The sequence below is a fragment of the Acipenser ruthenus genome, chromosome 35 (genome assembly GCF_902713425.1).
Source record: "Acipenser ruthenus chromosome 35, fAciRut3.2 maternal haplotype, whole genome shotgun sequence".
Lineage (NCBI taxonomy): Eukaryota > Metazoa > Chordata > Actinopteri > Acipenseriformes > Acipenseridae > Acipenser > Acipenser ruthenus.
In genome coordinates this window covers 12,377,809-12,401,199 of record NC_081223.1, presented here as the reverse complement: position 1 = coordinate 12,401,199, position 23,391 = coordinate 12,377,809, and the positions used below count along the sequence as shown (strand labels likewise).

The 23,391-nt window shown below is 47.4% G+C and overlaps 2 protein-coding genes across 2 annotated transcripts in view; both read right to left on the bottom strand.

The window, feature by feature from the left end:
- Positions 1 to 3,992, bottom strand: part of LOC131705175 (threonine--tRNA ligase 2, cytoplasmic-like) — a gene marked incomplete at its 3' end in the record, with an annotated part of 7,353 nt that extends 3,361 nt beyond the window's left edge. Inside the window, exons 1-3 of the mRNA XM_059007427.1 lie at positions 3,971 to 3,992; positions 1,049 to 1,155; positions 54 to 241 (exon numbers count right to left, since the gene is read on the bottom strand). Coding sequence (XP_058863410.1) covers positions 54 to 241; positions 1,049 to 1,155; positions 3,971 to 3,992 — 317 coding nt within the window. The remainder of the gene's footprint in view (positions 1 to 53; positions 242 to 1,048; positions 1,156 to 3,970) is intronic.
- A 288-nt stretch (positions 3,993 to 4,280) lies between these two features.
- On the bottom strand, positions 4,281 to 22,165 carry LOC117965170 (regulation of nuclear pre-mRNA domain-containing protein 2-like). Its single transcript, XM_034910160.2, has 10 exons — positions 20,679 to 22,165; positions 15,000 to 15,129; positions 14,488 to 14,606; positions 14,075 to 14,127; positions 13,014 to 13,140; positions 12,360 to 12,535; positions 11,790 to 12,111; positions 9,845 to 10,033; positions 9,059 to 9,265; positions 4,281 to 8,537 (listed from the first exon to the last, which is right to left on the bottom strand). Exons 1-10 carry the CDS (start codon positions 20,890 to 20,892, stop codon positions 5,641 to 5,643), a joined length of 4,434 nt encoding a protein of 1,477 aa, XP_034766051.2. The 5' UTR covers positions 20,893 to 22,165; the 3' UTR covers positions 4,281 to 5,640.
- Positions 22,166 to 23,391: the final 1,226 nt, after the last annotated feature.

Here is a 23,391-nt window from a genome sequence, read left to right as displayed (position 1 = left end):
GTTAATAGAATCTGGCCCTGGCAGTGGTGTCTCCCAGTATTCCCAGTTCCTACCCGAGCCTCGCCGCCAGTTCCAGGGGGCTGGTTTTCCAGGCCTGTGCATCAAGCTCTCTGCCGTCGGGGAGGGAGACTCTGATGGGCTTGCTGTCCCTCTGAGCCCTCTCCTCCAGCTGGGCCGAGCGCTGGGACTGGAGCTGCATGAACAGAGCCAGCCTCTCAGAGACCAGCGGGGGCAGAGGGACCTGCACAGGGGGAGAGGAGAGAGGGGTGAGGCACAGAGGAGAGAGAAGAGAGAAGAGAGAGGGGGGAGACACAGAGGAGAGAGAAGAGAGAGGGGTGAGACACAGAGGAGAGAGAAGAGAGAGGGGTGAGGCACAGAGGAGAGAGAAGAGAGAAGAGAGAGGGGGGAGACACAGAGGAGAGAGAAGAGAGAGGTGACGCACAGAGGAGAGAGAAGAGAGAGGGGTGAGACACAGAGGAGAGAGAAGAGAGAGGGGGGAGACACAGAGGAGAGAAGAGAGAGGGGGGAGACACCGAGGAGAGAGGGGGAGACACAGAGGAGAGAGAAGAGAGAGGGGTGAGACACAGAGGAGAGAGAAGAGAGAGGGGGGAGACACCGAGGAGAGAGGGGGAGACACCGAGGAGAGAGGGGGAGACACAGAGGAGAGAGAAAAGAGAGGGGTGAGACACAGAGGAGAGAAGAGAGAGGGGGTGAGACACAGAGGAGAAGAGAGAGGTGACGCACAGAGGAGAGAGAGGAGAGAGCCAGCCTCTCTGAGACCACGGAGAAGGGAGAGAGGGGGCGGAGACGCACAGAGGCTCACAGACAAGACACTAATAATATAGCAAATTACTGAACGAAGTAAGTAGACCAGAAAGCAGCAATGTTAGGATTTGTTGCTGTCAGCAGATTATCGCCTCTTCAGAGCAGCGCTCTAGTATACCGGGACACGCTGCACGCATGTACTAACCACTACTACAGAATGATGATGATGATTATTATTATTAGTTATATATATATATGTGTGTGTTACAGTTAGCTACAATACCTGCCCATAAGCCCTGCAGCTGAGCGCAGCTGCCCGCCGAGCGCTCTCACAGCGGTAAGCATCGCGGTCTGATGCTCGTTTCGTTGATGATGTTTTTCTTATTTGTCCTCCTCCGGTATTAAAACGCGCCGGTCATTGAAAATATAAAAAGGAAACTCCACTTTTAAATTAATTTTTTTTTTACAGCATGTCAGGCTGCAGGACACCGGAAAGCGCTGTGCCCAGCGAGGCACCGTATTGGACGAGAGGGTGAAGGACAGAGGGCGGTGCTTGAGCGCGGATTGGGCGAGAGGTGGACGCGGGGGCGGGGAGATAAAGGCGGTGTTACAGAGAAAAACGTCCCCTCCTTGTTTTTCTCTCTCTTTCTTTCTTATATAACGCCAACAGATTCTATAACCTTAATTTATAACCCCAGCGGCGGCGGGCGGTATTAGAGACGCGTTCGTTGTTTTGTTTTTTTTGCAGTCATATTTCTAGAAAAAATAAACACAAACAAACGATTTTTTTGTTCTATATATATATATATATATATATATATATATATATATATATATATATATATTATAAATCCAATCCAATCTGTGTATGTTTCTTTCCTCTCTCCTTTCTATATAAATAAATGCAAATAATAATAATAATAATAATAATAATAATAATAATAATAATAATTTTTACGTTTTAATGCGATTACATGAGTTGCAGTTTTTAGATTTCATACATCCTGGAGTCAAAAACTCTGTTAAATGTATTATTATTATTATTAGTATTTATATTTTATTGAGTTTCATTTCATTTATTAAATTAATCCCCGGTACCGTTGCAGTGTTCTTATTTAAAATGATAACGTCACATTTTCGTATTTGTGGCTATCTTATGTTTGTCCTGCTTGGTCGTTTTGAAGAGAAGGGAGATTCTGAAAATCGCATTGAATTTCCTCTCTGAAGCGCAGGCAGGGAAAGCGCCATTCGCGACACCCGCATTAGAAATCCTAATTCAGATAAATGAATCTGTATGTGCCACACGCTAATGCTGCGGGACACAGCCACGCACGAAAATATGATGTCATTATATAGCATTACAAACTGCAAGGGTACCAAGGATTAACGGGGGGGGAATAGGATCTTATTACAAACACAAGATTAATATAAAAAATAAATCAAATTAATAAAAATCAGAGATCAGCTCTCGCTTCGCTGAATGAATCGTTGCTGTGGACGGACGCATGGCGGCGCTACACCTTAGTAAGGCCAGCAGCAGTTTCTTCCTCACCTCCGCGCACGCATTCCTACACAGCGGGTTGGGGTGACTCCTGTTCTAAGGGGTTCCGATCGCCTCACGCAGTGTTAGTGCCAATGATTAAAATATGAGTCCTGGCTCTAGGAATCAGCCAGACCGCCCTATTCCAGGCTTAGCTCGGAGCTGCGTGGGTAAAGATGTGACTCAAGCTGAAGGGAACACGGAGCCGCTCTGAGGTTTGGAGGTAGGTTTCAGGGCGCTGCGAGGCACACCAGACAGGGAGACTTGGGGGGGTTTGATACAGCAAACCTCAAACTAGGTCTCCCGGGGGTCTCCTGGAACCAGCTTTCAAGAAAAACGTTCCCTCGGGTTAAACCTTTCCCTGGGTGTTAACTTCGATACTCAAGACTAGCAAAGTTTCACAGATCCGTTCAGATTGTGTTACAGAAACACTCAAAACACGCGGACAAATTGGGCTACAGCTGTGGGCTGAAGTTTTGCCCCACCTATATGAAAATCATTTGGATCTTTTATTTCACAAATACAAAGCGGCGGTGTGTGATTCAGTATCTGGAGGTAACGTTATTCGGCAGCTTTCATGCGACTTTATAAAGCAAGATTCTACATAGAGGGGGACGCAAAACATCCGTCCAGAGCTGTGGTGATGGAGCCGTCACCCTTGTGTGTTCTGCATTGAACTCCCGCAGGCATTCAACTTGATATAAAACGACACGCAAGCACTCCAACCTGCGTGGGAGTCAATCCTTGATCATCAACTCCACTCCCTTTCAAGGAATTGATATTTTTAGAGATATTAGTAACCACTGTGATCGTTTCATTTGTAAGCCCAGTTTTAAGTGACTCACAAACAGCGACTTCTTCAGCTGAAGTGATTTTGTCGCCTCTGTTGTGAGAAGCCGATTTTAACAGACCGCTGCTACTAATCTGACGTGTTTTAAACAGGAATTCAAATTGAACGAAAGGACACCAAAAAAACCCTCAGGAATTGCCCCCCCCCCCCCCAACCCTTATTTCAATATTAGTTCTCCCCAGCCCATCAGATCAGTCAAAACAGCATTGACAACATCTCACACACAAAAAATAAAAACATTTCACAATGAAACAAAAGGGGCTTTCCGCCCAAAATAGAGATAACTTTGGTGCAGTATTTATCCTCCCTTCTTTACCATTAAAAAAAAGTGTTTACTTCTTAACCAAATCCAGTTTCTTTGAAAAAATACAAAAAACGAGAACACAAAGCCGTCTGTATCTGTGTAATCCGCTCCATTCTAAACTCGGCACGCTTTCTAACAGCGGACCATCTCTCAGCATTGTGAACCGACAGGCGTGTTTTCACAGGACATGCATTCATTCCCAGCTTCTTATTCTGAGGACAGTCAGACCACTGACCTTTTCTTAACACACAGAAAACGGCGTTTTTAATCGCCACCGTGGGGAGGAAAACACACACCCAAGAAAGGGATCTTTTTTTAAGCTGCAGTTTCTTTTTATATGGAGGTGTGTAAATAATAACAATAAGAAATAAAAGTACTGTGTCTTTGCAGAATTAAGTTACAGTTAGACCTCTAAGGTTAACAAAATGAGCACAAGTTAGCAGAACACAGGTTAGAGGGGGAGCCCCTGTCTCCGCTGACCCCCACTCCAGCTGGATTCTCCATCCCTTACCTACACCCTTCACTGCCCTCATGGTTTGAGTATGTGTTTAAAAACCCGTTTTCATCTCTTAAAACTGATTTCAAGTCAGCTGTAACCTTTTATAAGTAACCTGAACTCTGCAACTTGAGCGGAAAACACAATTAGAAAAAGGGGTGATTAAGCAATTTATGGGTTCACTGAAGGGTCTAGTTAAGCGACTGTGCCCTCCCCTGGATTGAAAACGGGTGCTGTGTTTCACAGCTCAGGTATTCACCTTACATCCTTCTTGTCGGTTTTTTTTAAAATTGAACCTGCAAAAAAGTTGAAATATTTACAGCAATTTCAAACAAGATTTTTAAGCGTTTAATTTTTTTTAAACATATATATCTATATATATTTTGCTTTTTTGGGGGGCCGGGGGTTTGGCAACACAATTCTCACTGCAAAAAACAGCCGCTGTAGTTCACAGACTAACAGTTTTCACACATTCTCCAGAGAGCGGACAGATCATCCAAACAGCAGCTCATCAAGAGGACTCTACTCTAGGCGTTCCCCGTGGTCTTCCTTGACTAAAGAGAGTCAAATGGATTCGTAATAGAAAATAAATAAAAGGGAGGATTTAGGTGAGGGGGGGGGGGGACATGTTTTTGTTTTTACCATTTTCTTCAGTTAACATGAAAAACAAAGTGATAAACGGTAATTAAAAAAAAAAAAAAGATTTCTGTTTTTACAACTTTTCTTTGTTTGTTTAATATATAATTTTCATTTTTGAACAAAATAAAAACTAAACATACACTAAAATGATCATCTTTCACACAGAACAAGGATGAGCCAACAACTTTCTTTTTTTTTCTTTTTTTACAGAATTAATTTCTTTTTTTTCAAGGGAGAGCTGCATTTGCAAGGTAAGTTACGGGACAGGATCAAGATAATTGCAAACCTTTTTAACCCCTAAACAATTTTTAGAAAAAACAAAAAACCAGCCAAGCAGCTCTATGTTTAGAAACACAAAACTGGATTCTCAAAGACGAGGGGGGGTGGGGGGGGGTGGATAAAAAGGTTTTTAGTCGACGCGTCTGTCCGTTGAATTCCTGAAGTTTGCTTTATAACTTCCAAACACATCCACCACTATAAAAACCCTTTTTTTCCTACTTTACACCTGAAGTTTCCAATCTAGAACGGTTTCTCTGTTACTCAAACATGGTAACAGTACATGCGGTACTCTGATCAGAATTCAGTCGTACTTTTGGTTTCCAAACCATGCAATGGTGTTTTTTTTTTCTCTCATTATAGAAAATAACAAAGGGGGGAAAACAAAACAAAACAAAAAAATAATAACCACCTTTTTTTTTCTTCTTCTTAGTAATTCTCTCTCATCTCCCTCTTGTCTTCCCTGTGAGCACTGAAGCACACTTCATGTAACAGCTGTGTTTGAATTGGATGTGTTGGAGGCAGAGCACAATGCTGGAACAGTGACCAGACAGGCAGGCAGGCAGGCAGGCAGGCAGAGACAGGCTGCTTCGGGCTTCGCTCCGTTCTCAGTTACAAGAATTTGGCTCATTTATTTTTTCGGGGGGGTGGGGGGGGGGAGCTGGCAAACTTGATGCATTAAAAGAAAAATGTGTGGGGGGTGGTGGGGGGGAGAAGGTGTGGATGCAAGATCATTTTATTCTGTGAGGTGATCTGTTATATTTTTAATTTTAATAGCGAGGGGGAAGGAAAGGGCGTTTGGGGGCGTAAAAGGGCCCCCCTCCACCTCCCACCCCCATGAAAGACGGCCTGGGCCTCTTGGCTCCTCGGAACGGCTCCCTCGGATGGAAGTGGGGTTCCCTGGGCCTGAAATCGGGGCGTGGGTTGCGGAAATAAGGTCCCGTTTGCAGAGGGTGAGGGTGCCGCTGCTGTTGAAATGGTTTCGGCCGGGGGGGGAGCAGAGGCACCATCCCGCCGTCCATCCGGTGCTGCTGCTGGAGGGGGGGCGGCAGGCGGTGTCGTTGCTGTGGGGCGCCCCCTTGCTGCAGCCCCCCGCACTGCTCCCTGGGAGAGCCGGGCGGAGGCCCGGCGGGCAGGAGGTGACCGTGGCCCCCCAGGCTCTCCCTCACCCTCCCCAGGTTGGGGGGGTGCTGCTCCGTGGGGGAAGGCAGGAGGCTGGGGAGGCCCCCGAAATACTCTTTGACCGTGCCGGGGCGGGGCGGATGGTCCCCCATTAGAGGAGGAGGTTTGAGAAGCTGGGGAAGGGGGGGGAGGAGAGGGGTGGGGGCCCCGTCTTGAGGGGGAGGGGGGAACTGGTTGTTGGGGACGGGCTGGGGGGGCATTAAGGGGTCCAGGAGCAGCATCATAGGAGGGTTGGGGGGCATCCCAAAATCTCTGGGGGTGCCCGGTGGGGGGGGCGGCAGGAGGGGGATGGGAGGGAGAAGGGTGTGCGAGTTCCCAAAGAAGGGTCCGCCGGGGGTGTCCTGGAAGTGCTGCAGGGGGAGGCAATCCTCGAACTGGTTCCCAAAACCAGGGTGGGGAGGGGGCTGCTGCTGCTGATGGGGCAGCCCGGCCGTTAGAGGAGGAGGAGGAGGAGCAGAAGAGGAAGAGGAGGAGGGGGAGGGTGGGAGAGGGGGTACCCCCGAGAGATCGGAAGGGGGTTCCATGTAGGGTTCCCCGCTTTCATACCAGGCGCCCCCTTCTCCGGCAGGCAGGGTCCCCTTCCCGATCACCCTGATGGACTCCACCGTCTGGATCCTCTCGCCGGACATCCTGCAGTTGTTGTACCCCAAAGTCTCGATGGGGGCCCCCTTTCCCACAGTGCTGTCGGGGAGCGGGTCGGAGGAGGAGACGCGGGTCTCGATCCTGTAGTGTTCCTCGTCCTGCTCCGGACCCTTGGCGGGGAAATCCCTGTCTCTCGGATGGCCTCCGAATTCGCTATCGGAAGACTTTCGCGAGCTGGAACTTGAATTTGGATTATTAGTAGTATTATTATTATTGATCTTTTTGAATTCCAAGCTCGAAGACGTAGGGGAGCTCAGCTGGGGCTTCTCGCCCCCGCCACCTCTGTTCCCCAGCCCCCCCCTGCCGAAGGAGTTGGGCTGACCCGTTCCAGCACCGCCACCGCTCTGGGAAGAAACCAAGTGTCGGCCGGAATGGGGGGAGGAATCCGCCAGCCCTCCGAAGTGCTTGCTGTGGTTGGCTCCGGCAGGGTCGCTGGTGGGAGGGAAAAAAACTTCGCTGGCTTTCGGGGAAGGCGAGGGGGCGCCCTCTGAACCCCCACTCCCGTACCCGTAACCGTGCCCAGAGGGGGAGGGGCTGGGGCGGCTGTTGAAATTGCCGTTGTTGTTGTTGCTGTTGTTATAGCCGCCGCTGTCTTTCTGCTGTCGATTCCCAGACGACGACGACGGAGTGGAAGGTTTCTTATTCTTGTACTCTCTTGTCCCGCCTTCGCTGGACGGACGCCTCTGATGCTTCCCCCCCCCTCCTCCTCCTCCTCCTGCCCCCCCCTTCGTGATAACCTTGTGGGGCCTTTTCTCCGCACAGCCGTATTCGTATCCCCCCTCTTCCTCCCCCTCCTCATTATCGGGGTAGAAATTCTCAGGAGGGGCGTCGACTAGGCCTCCCAGGGAGGATGAGGAGGGCTGCTGCCCCCCCCAGCTGCCTGCCTGAGCCCTGTAGGCAGTGGGGGAGAGATCCAGCCTCACCCCTTGGCTGTAGGGAGTAGTTGAAGATATAGAGGCTGCATTAGAGGCGCTGGTGGTGGCCACGCCAATGGCAGCCACTTTGCTCTTGGTTAGCTTACCGTCATCATTTTTATTAACGGTTTTATTCTGACCGCTGCTGGTCGAGTTTGACAGCAGTTTGGGGTTCGGGGTGTAACCGTCCCGCCCCAGGAGGGGGGACGGGGCGCTGGGGGTCGAGGAGGGACCAGGGCTCAGGATTTTGGACAGGAGGGACATGGGGTCCACTACTCCCAGAGAGGAGGAGGAGGAAGAGGAGACAGAGGAGGAGGAAGGCTTGTCCATCATTTCGTCCTGCGTGGGGGTCCCCCCTCTCTCGTCCCTCACCGGAGTGCCCTCCACATTCTCAGAGAGTTGGCTCGGCAGGAATTCCGGGCCACTGGCGTTGGCTTCAGAAGCCTCTCCACCTGCACTACCCCCTCCTCCTCCTCCTCCTCCCAGAATGGGGATATTGAGGTTCAGGGCGCTGAATCCGGGGTTCCCCTGGAGGAACCTGTGGATTTTGAGCTCCAGGCTGGAGGGGGAAGGGGAGGAGGTCGAGGGCTCCTGCTGTTGCTGCCGTGCTGGGGGCCCGTCCTTTCCAGGTTTGTTACCCCGGTGTGCAGAGCTGGAGCTGGGCTGCTTGTTTCTGGAGCTGCTGCTGCTGCTGCTGCTGGGGGCTGCCTGGCTCTTGGTGGCTGAGCTGGAGGAGACTTCGTGGGCAGGGGAGCTGAAGGAGTGGCCAGGCTGGCTCCTGGAAGGGGCGGGGAGCTGAGAAGGAGTCAGAGATGATGATGAGGAGGAGGAGGAGGAGGGGGTAGTCGTGGAGGGGGGTCTGTCCTTGGTTGTGTGAGGGGCAGGTTGAGAATTTCCGACAGCGACGCCCTGAAGCAGAGAGGAAAGGCCTGCAGAGAAAACAAATGTTAGAAAAATACATTCGAAAATAAAAAAGGTGTAGGGATCGATTGACAGCTAATCTGACAAGAGTGTGATCCAGTCCTGGTTTCACTAGGAGTTTAATAATAAGACACACCTGAGCTGGTTACCTATACACACTGGGGCTGATCAAGCTGGTAGTAAAACCTGGACTGGGTGACGCTGCTGTGCAACAGGAGTCTCATTCCTATCCCTGCAACGAATGCTCTTCAATGGGAGTCTTAGTATTATTACTATTATTAATAATAAGGCTCGCAGAATGAATGCCCTGCAAAGCTGCAGTGTGAGTGTGAGAGCAGTGGGGGGCGCCGTTGCCCCTCTCAAAGCTGCAGTGTGAGTGTGTGAGCAGTGGGGGGCGCCGTTGCCCCTCTCAAAGCTGCAGTGTGAGTGTGTGAGCAGTGGGGGGGGGCGCTGTTGCCCCTCTCAAAGCTGCAGTGTGAGTGTGAGAGCAGTGGGGGGCGCCGTTGCCCCTCTCAAAGCTGCAGCGTACCTTGCAGGCTGGGCCCAGGCTGCCCTGGGGTTTTGGACAGGGCACTGAGGATGCCTTCGGCAGTGACGTCCACTTTGGACAGGATGCTGGCCAGGGGGTTGGCGTTGGCAGGGGCCGAGGGGCCGTGCACGGGGGTCTTGGGGCCCCCGGGGAGGGAGGTGGGGGTGGTGGGGGTGCCGGGAGAGGGTCTGGAGACGGGGCTTGCTCCTGCAGAAACACAAACAGAATTAAAAACACAGCAAATCAATCAATCAATCAATCAATCAATCGCTCAATACGTCAAATCAATACAGTTATACAGGCTGAAAGCTGTAAAATGCTTTTTATAGTCATGACTTTAGTAATTTACTGCAATCTAAAGTAATGTTTATATAGTAAGGCCACCCCTCTATTCAGAACACACAACCTATCAACAAATCAACACAATGAAATGCATTTATAATGTATTTTTAAATACATCCCACACTACCACCAAGATACTGCAGCTGTCTCCTGTATAAAATCAGCTAAAAACCTCCTTCAACCAACGACTGTATCTACAGGGATGGGAATCAGACTCCCGCTGCACAGCAGTGTGATCCAGTCCTGGTTTCACTGTGAGTTTAATAATCAGACACACCTGAGCTTGTTAGCTAGACCCACTGGGGCTGATCAAGCTGGTAGCAGTAAAACCTGGACTGGGTGACGCTGCTGTGGAATAGGAGTCTTCTTATTATTATTATTACTATTAAGCTCCCCCCCCCCCACCGTACTGCACGGTTTCCCCGGGCCCCCACCCTGACTGACCCGTGCTCTTCATGACGGAGGTGAGGCTGCTGAGAATGGAGCTGATCTTGCCCAGGTCCACGTTGGCGAGGCTGGGGAGCGGGATCCCCGGGAGGGGGGTCTGCCTGGCGGGGGTGCCGGTGAGAGGGCGAGTCGGAGAGGAGCCGGACTGCACTGCGGAGTCACGCCTCTCCTCCCTGCGCTCGTCCACTGCATCCAATCAATACACAATAATCAACCAGAACCAACACACACCGATATCAACCAGAACCAACACACACCGATATCAACCAGAATCAATACACACCGATATCAACCAGAATCAACACACACCGATATCAACCAGAATCAACACACACCGATATCAACCAGAACCAACACACACCGATATCAACCAGAACCAACACACACCGATATCAACCAGAACCAACACACACCGATATCAACCAGAACCAACACACACCGATATCAACCAGAACCAACACACACCGATATCAACCAGAACCAACACACACCGATATCAACCAGAACCAACACACACCGATATCAACCAGAACCAACACACACCGATATCAACCAGAATCAACACACACCGATATCAACCAGAACCAACACACACCGATATCAACCAGAACCAACACACACCGATATCAACCAGAACCAACACACACCGATATCAACCAGAACCAACACACACCGATATCAACCAGAACCAACACACACCGATATCAACCAGAACCAACACACACCGATATCAACCAGAACCAACACACACCGATATCAACCAGAATCAACACACACCGATATCAACCAGAATCAACACACACCGATATCAACCAGAACCAACACACACCGATATCAACCAGAACCAACACACACCGATATCAACCAGAATCAACACACACCGATATCAACCAGAACCAACACACACCGATATCAACCAGAACCAACACACACCGATATCAACCAGAACCAACACACACCGATATCAACCAGAATCAACACACACCGATATCAACCAGAACCAACACACACCGATATCAACCAGAATCAACACACACCGATATCAACCAGAATCAACACACACCGATATCAACCAGAATCAACACACACCGATATCAACCAGAATCAACACACACCGATATCAACCAGAACCAACACACACCGATATCAACCAGAATCAACACACACCGATATCAACCAGAATCAACACACACCGATATCAACCAGAATCAACACACACCGATATCAACCAGAACCAACACACACCGATATCAACCAGAATCAACACACACCGATATCAACCAGAATCAACACACACCGATATCAACCAGAATCAACACACACCGATATCAACCAGAATCAACACACACCGATATCAACCAGAATCAACACACACAAAACCAGTATCAACCCGAATCGGAATACCTTGAACATTTTGTATATAGCAATGCCATTATAACAAAGCATTAAAACACAATACTGATAACACACAACATTTCTAATAACGTATTACTAAAACACAAGACTGACATTTACAACAAACACTGTATTTATAATAACTTAATCAAAAAGTATGAATAGCAATACTGATATATTAATAAAAACAACACTACCTTTATAATTACTACATAATGTATTAACAGCAACGTAACACTGATATTCTTAAATATAATACCAGCACCTTTATAATAATGTATTAATATTATTATTAACAGTAATACAGATATAATAATAATAATAATAATAATAATAATAATAATAATACATGTATAATAATTTAAATCATAAGTATTGATAGCAATACTGATTACTAATTAAAGCTAATTTATAAATATAAAATCCTTTATTACTAGCAATACAATACAAACTTATGAATTAAAAATATTACACTAACTTATCCTTTACTGGCAAAAATAATGACTTGATTCCAATTTACTAACCCAAATACAAGCCCGAGCCCTACCTATGATGTGCTGGTGTGCGGGCCCCTCGTCGTCAGACAGCTCCATGTCCTCCACATCTCTGTTGTCCTCGGTGGGCTCCGGACTGGAGGAGCGGGGGGTCACCCCCCCGAAGGGCTCGTCCATCTCCACCCCGTCCACGTCCCCCGTCGTCCCCGCCCCCTCCTCCTCCATGTCGTGGAAGGGGGACTCGGAGCCCGTGGGAGAGGGTGCGTCCATGCTGGGGGAGGGGACGGGAGACTCCTCCGGGTCTGGCAGGCTGCTTTTCAGCAGGTCCAGCTTCTTCTTCAGATTACCCACGCGGTTTGCAAAGGTCTTGTACGCCTGCAGAGTCGGGAGGAGAGGGGGGGGGGGATGTTTAGATAAGCAGCAGAGATGGAAGCCCGCCCCCATCTCCCTCCTCCCTGTTGCACAGCAGTATGATCCAGTCCTGGTTTCACTGTGAGTTTAATAATCAGACACACCTGAGCTTGTTAGCTAGACACACTGGGGCTGATCAAGCTGGTAGCAGTGAAACCTGGACTGGGTGACACTGCTGTGCAACAGGAGTCTGCACTGCGCTCCGCACTCACGTTCGCGACGATCTTGACCTCCTTGTACTGCGCTTCGTAGAAGACGTCTGCGTTCTCCAGGGCCTCGATCAGGGGGGGCCCGCTGCGCACCCGAGTCTCCAGGAACGACACAAACTCCTCGAGCTTCGCACTGCCATCCTCGAAATCCTTCGAGAACCTCTTCCCTCCCGCCTTGTCTGGACACACAGACGAGAGACGGAGGAGGGGAGAGAGACAGAGAGACAGGGACACAGACGAGAGACAGAGACGAGAGAGACAGATATGAGAGAGACACACAGTCAGACAGAGAGAAAGACAAGCAAAAGATAAGAAAACAGAAATCAAAACGCCACAACTATAATTCACAGTTTACAACACTGTCATCTGAACTATGTATTTATCCCAAATGCATTCTCTAGACATAGATTGCACACACCAGCGCACCCCGATACCAGACTGGCTCCCCATTAAACTTTAAAAGATTAGGGAACACTTAGGGAATCAAAACCGAATCCAACACCATTCAATTTGAATTATTATTATTATTATTAATTTATTTTACTTATTTGGCAGACGTCTTTATCCCAGGCGACTCACACGGGTGTCACAGGGCAGCACAGGGTTACAATGCAAGCTTCATATTGAAACACAGTGTAGTTTACAGAAGGAGCTCACCTTTCAGTCGTTTGAGGGTCTCTGTGCTGCACACGTCCACCCTCATGGTGGCCAGCTGCTTCTCCTTGATGTCCACTTCGTCCACCGAGCGCTTGTAGGCGGCCAGCTGATCGATGAAGGTCTGGGGCTGAGAGCAGAGAGAGAGAGAGAGAGAGAGAGAGAGAGAGAGAGAGAGAGAGAGAGGAGAGAGAACATGATCAACATGAACCCTATCAGGGTGAGATATTCACACTAGCCCTGCTGCTGCTGCTGCTGCACCCAGTCCTGGGGTTCAGAGCTCCCCTCAATGAAGTCTATTATTATTAATATTGAAATGATCAGGAGCCAGGAGTTTGAGCAGGGTTAGAAACTCACACTAGCCCTGCTGCTGCTGCTGCTGCACCCAGTCCTGGGGTTCAGAGCTCCCCTCAATGAAGTCTATTATTATTAATATTGAAATGATCAGGAGCCAGGAGTTTGAGCAGGGTTAGAAACTCACACTAGCCCTGCTGCTGCTGCTGCTGCACCCAGTCCTGGGGTTCAGAGCTCCCCTCAATGAAGTCTAGTATTATTAATATTGAAACGATCAGGAGCCAGGAGTTTGAGCAGGGTTACAAACTCACACTAGCCCTGCTGCTGCTGCTGCACCCAGTCCTGGGGTTCAGAGCTCCCCTCAATGAAGTCTAGTATTATTATTATTATTATTATTATTATTATTGAATATTTCTAACCATGCATTAGTCTATCGTCCCACCCCTAGCAAGGACTACAAGAGCTATTCATGAAATAAAAGCAAGGTGTGTGTCTCGGGGTGTGTGTGGGGGGGGTGAGTGTCTCTGGGGGTGTATGTGTCTCCGAGTGTGTGTGTGTCTTGGGGTGTGTGTCTCTGAGTGTGTGGAGGAGGGGGGCGGGGGGGTGTCTCGGGGTGTGTATGTGTGTGTGTGTGTGTGTGTTGGGGTGTGTGTGTCTTGGGGTGTGTGTCTCTGAGTGTGTGGAGGAGGGGGGCGGGGGGGTGTCTCTACACAGCATTTAAAGCAAGCAGACAGTTTGACTCTGAATCCCTTTTTCTTGATTAAGCTCACCGTGAATTCTGCAACAATCTTGGACTTGAGGGCTGCTTTGGGGTTGAGAGGCACTGAAGAGAGAAGCACAAACAAATCAGCATTTAAAACAAACACGAGAGCTACAGAGAAGGGAGTCTGGAAATCTAACATACTGGACTACTATTATGGATTCCTTCCAGAAGATTTTTTTTCAGCGATATCATTTGGTAGTCATTTTGATTATATGATGGTAAAAAAAAATAACAAAAAAAATAATAAAATATATAATTTTAGATTCTTATATATATATATATATTTTAAATGATGCCTCAATCCTAAATGTCTAGGCGATGCAGAACTTGCGGCCATGCGCTGTCGAGTCGATCCCATGGAAGAAATCCCCCGATGGGAATTCGGGATTCGTCCCGATGCCAGTGACCCCCGTCCCTTACCGGGAGCTTCTTTCTTGACGAGTCCCGTTTTCAGTTCGGCGATGAGCTCCTCGGGATAAACGTTCCGCTCCTCCCAGATTGTAAAAATCCGCTCCACGGCTTTCCGCACCGCGGCATCCCTGACGTGGGAACAAAACAAAAACGCACAGGATAAGAAAACAAGCAAATAATACAAACTCTATAGAGATAAACCTGGGCAACATTTAACACAATTTACAACCCAGTCCTGGGCTCAAACTCCTGACTCTCGTGCGTGTGTGTGTGTGTGTGTGCGTGTGTGTGTGTGTGTGCGTGTGTGTGCGTGCGCGTGTGTGTTAGACTGCGCTTGTAGATCTCCTGCTCCTCCCCTCCTGCTCTGCACTGGACTCGCCTGACCTCAGCACCACGTTACTGGATCCTCAGCTGATGCACTATCCTTGCACCTTGCACTGTGCACTATTACAGCATTCCCCTCTGCACTCTGAATCCCTGATGGGCGGTTCTGTTGCTGCAGGGTCGGGTGTGACACCTACTTGACCAGCAGGGCGGCGCCGGGCAGCACCTCAGCGAAGGCACTCCGGTACACCATGGCGTTCTTGCGCTTGCAGTTCTGGATCACATCGTTGGCCACGTAGAAGAGATTGAGACGCTGGGCAGAGTCGGCTGAAAGAGAGCAGGCAGGTGAGGGGGGCAGAACTGAAACAAACGAGCTCCTATTGGAAGTGACTCTGCAGCAGCAGCAGTAGCAGTTGTTGATGATGCAGAGTTCACCCCCCCTAGTCTCTGTAAGCTGCTTTGGAAAAAGCATCTGATACTAAATAATAATAATAATAATAATAATAATAATAATAATAATAAAGCAGGGGAAGAGAATGAGTCCATCCATTTCCATTGAACAGGGATGGAAATAAGACTTTTGATCCATTCCTGGAGTTTAATAATCAGACACACCTGAGCTTGTTAGCTAGACACACTGGGGGCTGATCAAGCTGGTAGCAGTAAAACCTGGACTGGGTGACACTGCTGTGCAACGGGAGTCATATTCCAATCCCTGATCTACCTATCAGTCTGTCTAAATATCCCACAATCACCACAGATACACTGTAGCTGTCTTCTCTATAAAATCAGCTAAGCGCCTCCTTCAACCAATGACTAATCTACAGGGATGGGAATCAGACTCCCACTGCACAGCAGTGTGATCCAGTCCTGGTTTCACTGGGAGTTTAATAATCAGACACACCTGAGCTTGTTAGCTAGACACTGGGGGCTGATCAAGCTGGTAGCAGTAAAACCTGGACTGGATCACACTGCTGTGCAATGGGAGTCTGATTCCCATCGCTGGAAAGCACAGACTATCGCAACCCAGAAATCATTAATCAAGTAGGATAACTTGAGCTGCACCAAGAACTTCACAAAAAAAACAACGTCATTATCAACGAGGTATGCAAGCGAGACACACACACACACACACACACACACACACAGATTCTAACACCAAGATTCATCACAACTGGATAATATACGTAAAACAATTGTAATAAAGTGCGACAGGACAGCCAGCCTTCACAGAACCCCAGGTTTTGATTCTCAATAATAACATTGTGCAAGTCTGATCAGAACTGTGAGCTTTTAAATGGAAGAAATAAACACATCCACACAGCCAGATTCGGAGCCTGCTCTCAGGAACCTCCTCAGCAAGAGTCCTGGCAATTCAGCACGGCTGGATTCGCTGTTACACACGCACACACAGATACTGCGACGTAACATTGTGTGAGCTGCACCACAAATCGGATTAGCTTTTCTATGTAAAAAAACACAAAATAATGACACATTACAGATCAGCTTTCAAAGAGCCCCAGGTTGCGATACACGGAGTACTGTGCTGAAGAATCATCATCGCGATACAAGCGGACACAAACCCACGCCTTCACACCGCAGGCTCGCTGCTCCAGCGGTTAAAGAACAGGGGTCCTGAAACCAGGAGGATCAAATCCCAGCTCAGCCACTAACTCCCTGCGTGTGCGTGTGTGTGTGTGTGCGTGACCCTGAGCAAGAATCATCATTGTGATACAAGCGGACACAAACCCGCGCCTTCACACCGCAGGCTCGCTGCTCCAGCGGTTAAAGAACAGGGGTCCTGAAACCAGGAGGTTCAAATCCCAGCTCAGCCACTAACTCCCTGCGTGTGCGTGTGTGTGTGTGTGCGTGACCCTGAGCAAGAATCATCATTGTGATACAAGCGGACACAAACCCGCGCCTTCACACCGCAGGCTCGCTGCTCCATCGGTTAAAGAACAGGGGTCCTGAAACCAGGAGGTTCAAATCCCAGCTCAGCCACTAACTCCCTGCGTGTGCGTGTGTGTGTGTGTGTGTGTGTGTGTGCGTGACCCTGAGCAAGAATCATCATTGTGATACAAGCGGACACAAACCCGCGCCTTCACACCGCAGGCTCGCTGCTCCAGCGGTTAAAGAACAGGGGTCCTGAAACCAGGAGGTTCAAATCCCAGCTCAGCCACTAACTCCCTGCGTGTGCGTGTGTGTGTGTGTGCGTGACCCTGAGCAAGAATCATCATTGTGATACAAGCGGACACAAACCCGCGCCTTCACACCGCAGGCTCGCTGCTCCAGCGGTTAAAGAACAGGGGTCCTGAAACCAGGAGGTTCAAATCCCAGCTCAGCCACTGACTCCCTGCGTGTGCGTGTGTGCGTGTGTGTGTGTGTGTGTGACCCTGAGCAAGTCACTTCACCTCCTTGTGCTCCGTCCTTCGGATGAGACATAAAACAAAACGAGCTCCTATTGGAAGTGACTCTGCAGCAGCAGCAGCAGTTGTTGATGATGCAGAGTTCACCCCCCCTAGTCTGTAAGTCGCTCTGGATAAAAAACGTTTGATAAATGACCAATTACTGTTTCCACACCTGCAGAGAAACACATAATAGACTTCATTGAGGGGAGCTTGATCAGCCCCCAGTGTGTCTAGCTAACAAGCTCAGGTGTGTCCGATTATTAAACTCACAGTAAAGCCAGGACTGGATCACACCGCTGTGCAGCGGGAGTCTGATTTTCCATCCTTACATTTTATATATAAACTCAAGATTTAAAAAAGCAGGTAACCTTTAAACACCTTCACTGTTATTTAAACAAACATCATAATCATAAATAATCATAATCATAATAATTACTGTACAGGGGGATTAGGAATCTCACACGAATCGTGACATCACTCCACTCAATGTTTAGCTGCTTTCTTACATCCCTCACAGTACTACACCATTGAACTTCACTAAATCACACAGCCACTACTATTATTAATGAGTCATTCAGCAGACTCTTATCCAAAGAGAGACTTACAGAGACCAGGGGGTGAACTCTGCATCATCAACTGCTGCTGCTTCAGAGTCGCTTCCAAGAGGAGCTCGTTTGTTTTACGTCTCATCCGAAGGACGGAGCACAAGGAGGTGAAGCCTCTCTGAGCTTGTTACCTACACACACTGGGGCTGCTCAAGCTCCTAGTAAAACCTGGACTGGGTGAAGCTGCTGAGCAATAGGAGTCTGATTCCCATCCCTGATCTATTTATCTAAATACTGTAAAGCCATAAATATGTCCGAACAAACATTTTTGGGAGGAATATCAAATCCCACTGACACATGCTTTGTATATTACAACAGCGCGCAGGCATTTCTGGAGCAAAACAGGTGTTATGGGTGTGATTCACCTAATATTTAATATCCCACCGTTACCATCAAATTACTGTAGCTGTCTTCTCTAAAATCAGCCAGAAACCTCCTTCAACCAACGACTATCTGTCTATCTATAGGGAGGGAAATGAGGGTCCCGTTGCACAGCCCGCATCAAAACACACTGGAGTTATAAACACAATAACAAAACACACAGTGAAAACACAACAGTACAGAAAAACCAGGGATGGGAATCAGACGCCTATTGCACAGCAGCATCACCCAGTCCAGGTTTCACTGCTACCAGCTTGATCAGCCCCAGTGTGTCTAGCTAACAAGCTCAGGTGTGTCTGATTATTAAACTCACAGTGAAACCAGGACTGGATCACACCGCTGTGCAACGGGAGTCTCACTCCCATCCCTGAAAACTAACATTTCCAAAGCAGGACAGAAAACCTGCAGCTTCTCATAACAAACCACTTAATGTTCATTCCAAATATTTTCTTTGCTTAAAAATTATTTATTCATTTCACTTCCCACTTTCAATTAGCCGCAGTTACTACTGCTAATTAAACCCCTATCAAAATCTGTGATCCCTCAAGATCAGATCAGTTCACAGGATTTTACTACTGTAACAAAACAGCAAATGTTGATTCATACTCTTATAAAAAGTCCCCCACAGAAAAAGCACAGCAAAGTGTAACACAGCACAGAGAGGTCTGGTAAAGCATAGGGAAGCATTGTAAAGCACAGAGAGGTCTGGTAAAGCATAGGGAAGCATTGTAAAGCACAGAGACGTCTGGTAAAGCATAGGGAAGCATTGTAAAGCACAGAGAGATCTGGTAAAGCATAGGGAAGCATTGTAAAGCACAGAGAGGTCTGGTAAAGCATAGGGAAGCATTGTAAAGCGCAGAGAGGTCTGGTAAAGCATAGGGAAGCATTGTAAAGCGCAGAGAGGTCTGGTAAAGCATAGGGAAGCATTGTAAAGCACAGAGAGGTCTGGTAAAGCATAGAGAAGCATTGTAAAGCACAGAGAGGTCTGGTAAAGCATAGGGAAGCATTGTAAAGCGCAGAGAGGTCTGGTAAAGCATAGGGAAGCATTGTAAAGCACAGAGAGGTCTGGTAAAGCATAGGGAAGCATTGTAAAGCACAGAGAGGTGTGGTAAAGCATAGGGAAGCATTGTAAAGCACAGAGAGGTCTGGTAAAGCATAGGGAAGCATTGTAAAGCACAGAGAGGTCTGGTAAAGCATAGGGAAGCATTGTAAAGCACAGAGAGGTCTGGTAAAGCATAGGGAAGCATTGTAAAGCACAGAGAGGTCTGGTAAAGCCTAGGCATGCATTGTAAAGCACAGAGAGGTCTGGTAAAGCATAGGGAAGCATTGTAAAGCACAGAGAGGTCTGGTAAAGCATAGGGAAGCATTGTAAAGCACAGAGAGGTCTGGTAAAGCATAGGGAAGCATTGTAACGACCAGGAAATGATAGTTGTGGGGGTCTGTAGTTCCAAACCAATGTTAACTCTAAATCCCACACACTGTCAAATGACAAAGCAGACTTCATTCAGCATGTGTTGTCCTCTACACGCTGTGTTCAATTACAGGGGCTTACAAAGCATCCAAATACTATAAAATGATGAAGCTTCAGAGATGGAAATCAGGCTCCTATTGCACAGCAGTGTGATCCAGTCCAGGTTTTACTGCTGTCAGCTTGATCAGCCCCGTGTGTCTAGCTAACAAGCTCAGGTGTGTGTGATTATTAAACTCACAGTGAAAAACTCCGAAATTATCCAAAAACCGCGATTAAAAGCAAGCATCGATTAAATAAAAATTAACTGAAACTACAAATCAGTCTGGCAACCGCATAATTATATTATTTATTTCTTAGCAGACGCCTTTATCCAGGGCGACTTACAAGATATCACATTATTTTTTACATACAATTCCCCATTTATACAGTTGGGTTTTTACTGGAGCAATCTAGGTAAAGTACCTTGCTCAAGGGTACAGCAGCAGTGTCCCCCACCTGGGATTGAACCCACGACCCTCCAGTCAAGAGCAAGCACTCAGGGTCACCCCAAAAAAACCAACACGCAGAATGCCACACACTCTCTCCCGAGTCTCCACGCAACACCGTCACTCAACCACGAAACCACCAGCCTCGGCGATCACAACAATCACAACTACTTAAAATATAAAATAATAAAATAAATAAATAAAAGCTTACAACCGGCAATCGACCACGCTAGTATTCAAAACGATTAATAAATCAAATAAAAAGACACACACACGCCGCAGAGATCAGAAACCGGACCGTGTCTGTAATACTAGAGGAGGAGGAGGAGGAGGAGGGCCTCGCTGAGGTAAATAAATAAATAATACATAAATTAAAAACCACACGACACGACCACCGTGCTGCCAGCGACGCCGACAACACCAACCAGCCAGGGAGAGACGGAGCAGTTTATATAAAAGAGCGTTCATTAAAAATAAAACACACAAACACAAACACAAAACAACAACAACCACCGCCGCCGCTCACCTCTCTTCAGGGACCGGATCCAGTGGCGAACGACGACGGCGCTGTGCTTCTTATTCTCGATACACCAGCTGGAAAGCCCCTGGATGGACTCCATGGTGTTGGAGACCGCTTGAAATTTGCGGTCCACGGACGACTCGAGTCCCCCCGCTGAGGAGACTCGGCGGTCGCCGCCGCTGGCGCTGCTGCTGCTGCTGCTGCCTCCTCCCGCCGCCATCTTTGCCGTGTGTCGCGCTGGGCGGGCACGGCGGCGCGCTCGCGGGGTGGCGGGGACGCGCGGCGCGCTCGCGGGGTGTTCCGGGGACGCGCGGCGCGCTCGCGGGGTGTTCCGGGGACGCGCGGCGCGTACTGCAATAACTTAATAATATCGATCAACGGAGGAGTTTTTTAATTATTTTTTTTTTAATAAATAAATATAATATTGTTTCTTTAATCCGATTCTATCAATGGAGATAGCGTTTTTTTTAGATGTAACTTTTTTATTTAAAAAAAGCAACGTTTTTGCAACCGTTAATAAATTTTAAACACGGAGATCACCACTTTATTTATTAGAATTGAGTTAATCTGTTTTTTTTTTTTTTTTTTTTTAGCTCTATGAAAAACTGTACAGCACAAGACCGCTGGTTGTATTATAAGATTGGAAGGTTCTGGAATTCACCTGTTAGCTAGTTTCTATTTTATTTAAATAATAATAATAATAATAATAACTAACATACGCTCTGCTAGCTACGGCAGTGAAGCGTTTGAAATGCAACGACGTTTTTAAATCCTGTTGCGTGTGCAACTCTTTAATATCAAGCGCATTTCATAAGATATATTCTGTATTGTGATCGTTGCTCTCTGGCTAATTAATCCGAGCTACATTTAAACGGCAGTTTTAATAGGCGTGTGTGTGTGTTTTAATTGTGTGCTGGATGACTGTGCAGAGTTAAAACCAGAACCAATCGCAGTAACAACAAAACCAGTTTGTGTGTTTTGAAAAACAAAAAAAAAAGCGAAAAATAAAGCGAGATTTTAATTATCTTTTAAGTTTCTGACCGGCCGGTTCCCTCCGTCGCGTCGTTCCTCACCCACCCCCTTTTTTTTCTTGTTTTTTTTAATTGTTTTTGAAGGTGTTAACTTTACATTTTCTTTTTTTAAATTCGTTTTTTTGTTGTTTTTGAATTTCACGTCCGACGACAAAACCGCCCGTCCGCCATCTTCATCCGAGCGCGCTCAGTGCGCATGCGTCAGCGAGGCCCCCGCTCGGCCACACCATGAAAGAGGCGCCAGAATTGTTTTTGTTTTTGTTTATAACTTTTGATAATGACGCTTGCGCTTTAAAACGTGTTTTTTTAAGTTCTCGTATTAGGAAACAAATCGCTTTTATGTGTTTCTTCGTTAAACAATCATTTCGTCTTCGAGATGGCCTCCCCCTCCTGTGTTGAAATGGTCGCTCCCTCGCTCTACGGTGTCTCGGTTCGGACAAACTCCCTGCCGTGGAGGTTACGCGCCTTGTGAACGTATCATTTAAAAACGCGTTTGGACTTTCATCAAAGATCGACCCAGTTATAACGCCGCGGTGCTTCCTTGACTCGGGCTGAAACGAAGAAGCCTCGACAGAGACATTTTACAAACAAACAGCGTCCGAAAATTAAATATGAACTATTTCGTTTCAGTTTTAATTTCTGTAAACGTTTCATTAAAAGCCAGTGAAACAATTTCACCTAGTAAATATTTCAGTATTGCTCGTCAATTTTAGGCAAAATTCAACTTTTTTTTATAGCCCCTTATCCTTAATCCGCTAGCTACTTAATTTGTGCTTATTTTGTTTAAATTTGTTTTACGGGTAATAGGGACTAATTTACCTGTATTATTATTATTATTATTATTATTATTATTATTTATTTCTTAGCAGACGCCCATATCCAGGGCGACTTACAATTGTTACAAGACAATGTTACAAGAATCACATCATTCTTACATACAATTCCCCATTTATACAGTTGGGTTTTTACTGGAGCAATCTATGTAAAGTACCTTGCTCAAGGGTACAACAGCAGTGTCCCCCACCTGGGATTGAACCCACAACCCCCCGGTCAAGAGTCCAGAGCCCTGACCACTACTCCACATTGCTATGAAAATGATAGTGTTGTGGCAAAGTGAACATCAGGGTCTTTAAATACTGAGGGGCTGGGGGCTTTGAGCAAATACAAGTTATGTTTTTTATATATATATATAGTGTACTGTCTCGGGGTCAATGCCTGGTTTTCAAATCCCATTCGCTTTTAATGAATTCCAAACACCTCGTCATTGATCAGGATTATCAATTAGCAGCAGCGTGGTGTTAAACGAGCTTCTCACACCAGTGGAAGCGAAGTCACTTCAATCAAAGAAGTCGCTGTTGAAATCAATTAAAATTGCCTTGAAATGAATGAAAGTAAGACGCGTCACAAACCTCACGCGTGTTCTCCAGACTCCAGGGGCAGAGCAGGTGTGAGTGAATGCAGGCGTGCGTGCAAAAGAACTGCAGAATACTCTCTCTCCTCTCCCCCTCCCCCTCATCCACCCCCACACTCCCGGGGCGGAGTTATTTAACCCTTTCAATGCACAAAATACTGAAAATGGCAAAATAATAATAATTTTGGACATATTTCTCATTGAAAAGGTTTCTGTTTTATTGTTGCATTGCTTTAGTGATCTGTGGCAGTAATATTGCTTTAATTATAGAATTCCT

What these genes read in the sequence shown, in the direction of transcription:
- LOC117965170 (XM_034910160.2), bottom strand. Translation starts at nt 20,892, where the DNA reads ATGGCGGCGGGAGGAGGCAGCAGCAGCAGCAGCAGCGCCAGCGGCGGC. An exon ending in GACCCTCAAACGACTGAAAG is followed by an intron (nt 12,536 to 13,013) that starts GTGAGCTCCTTC and finishes CTGTGTGTCCAG; the next exon opens with ACAAGGCGGGAGGGAAGAGG. An exon ending in CTCCGTCATGAAGAGCACGG is followed by an intron (nt 9,266 to 9,844) that starts GTCAGTCAGGGT and finishes GTGTTTCTGCAG; the next exon opens with GAGCAAGCCCCGTCTCCAGA.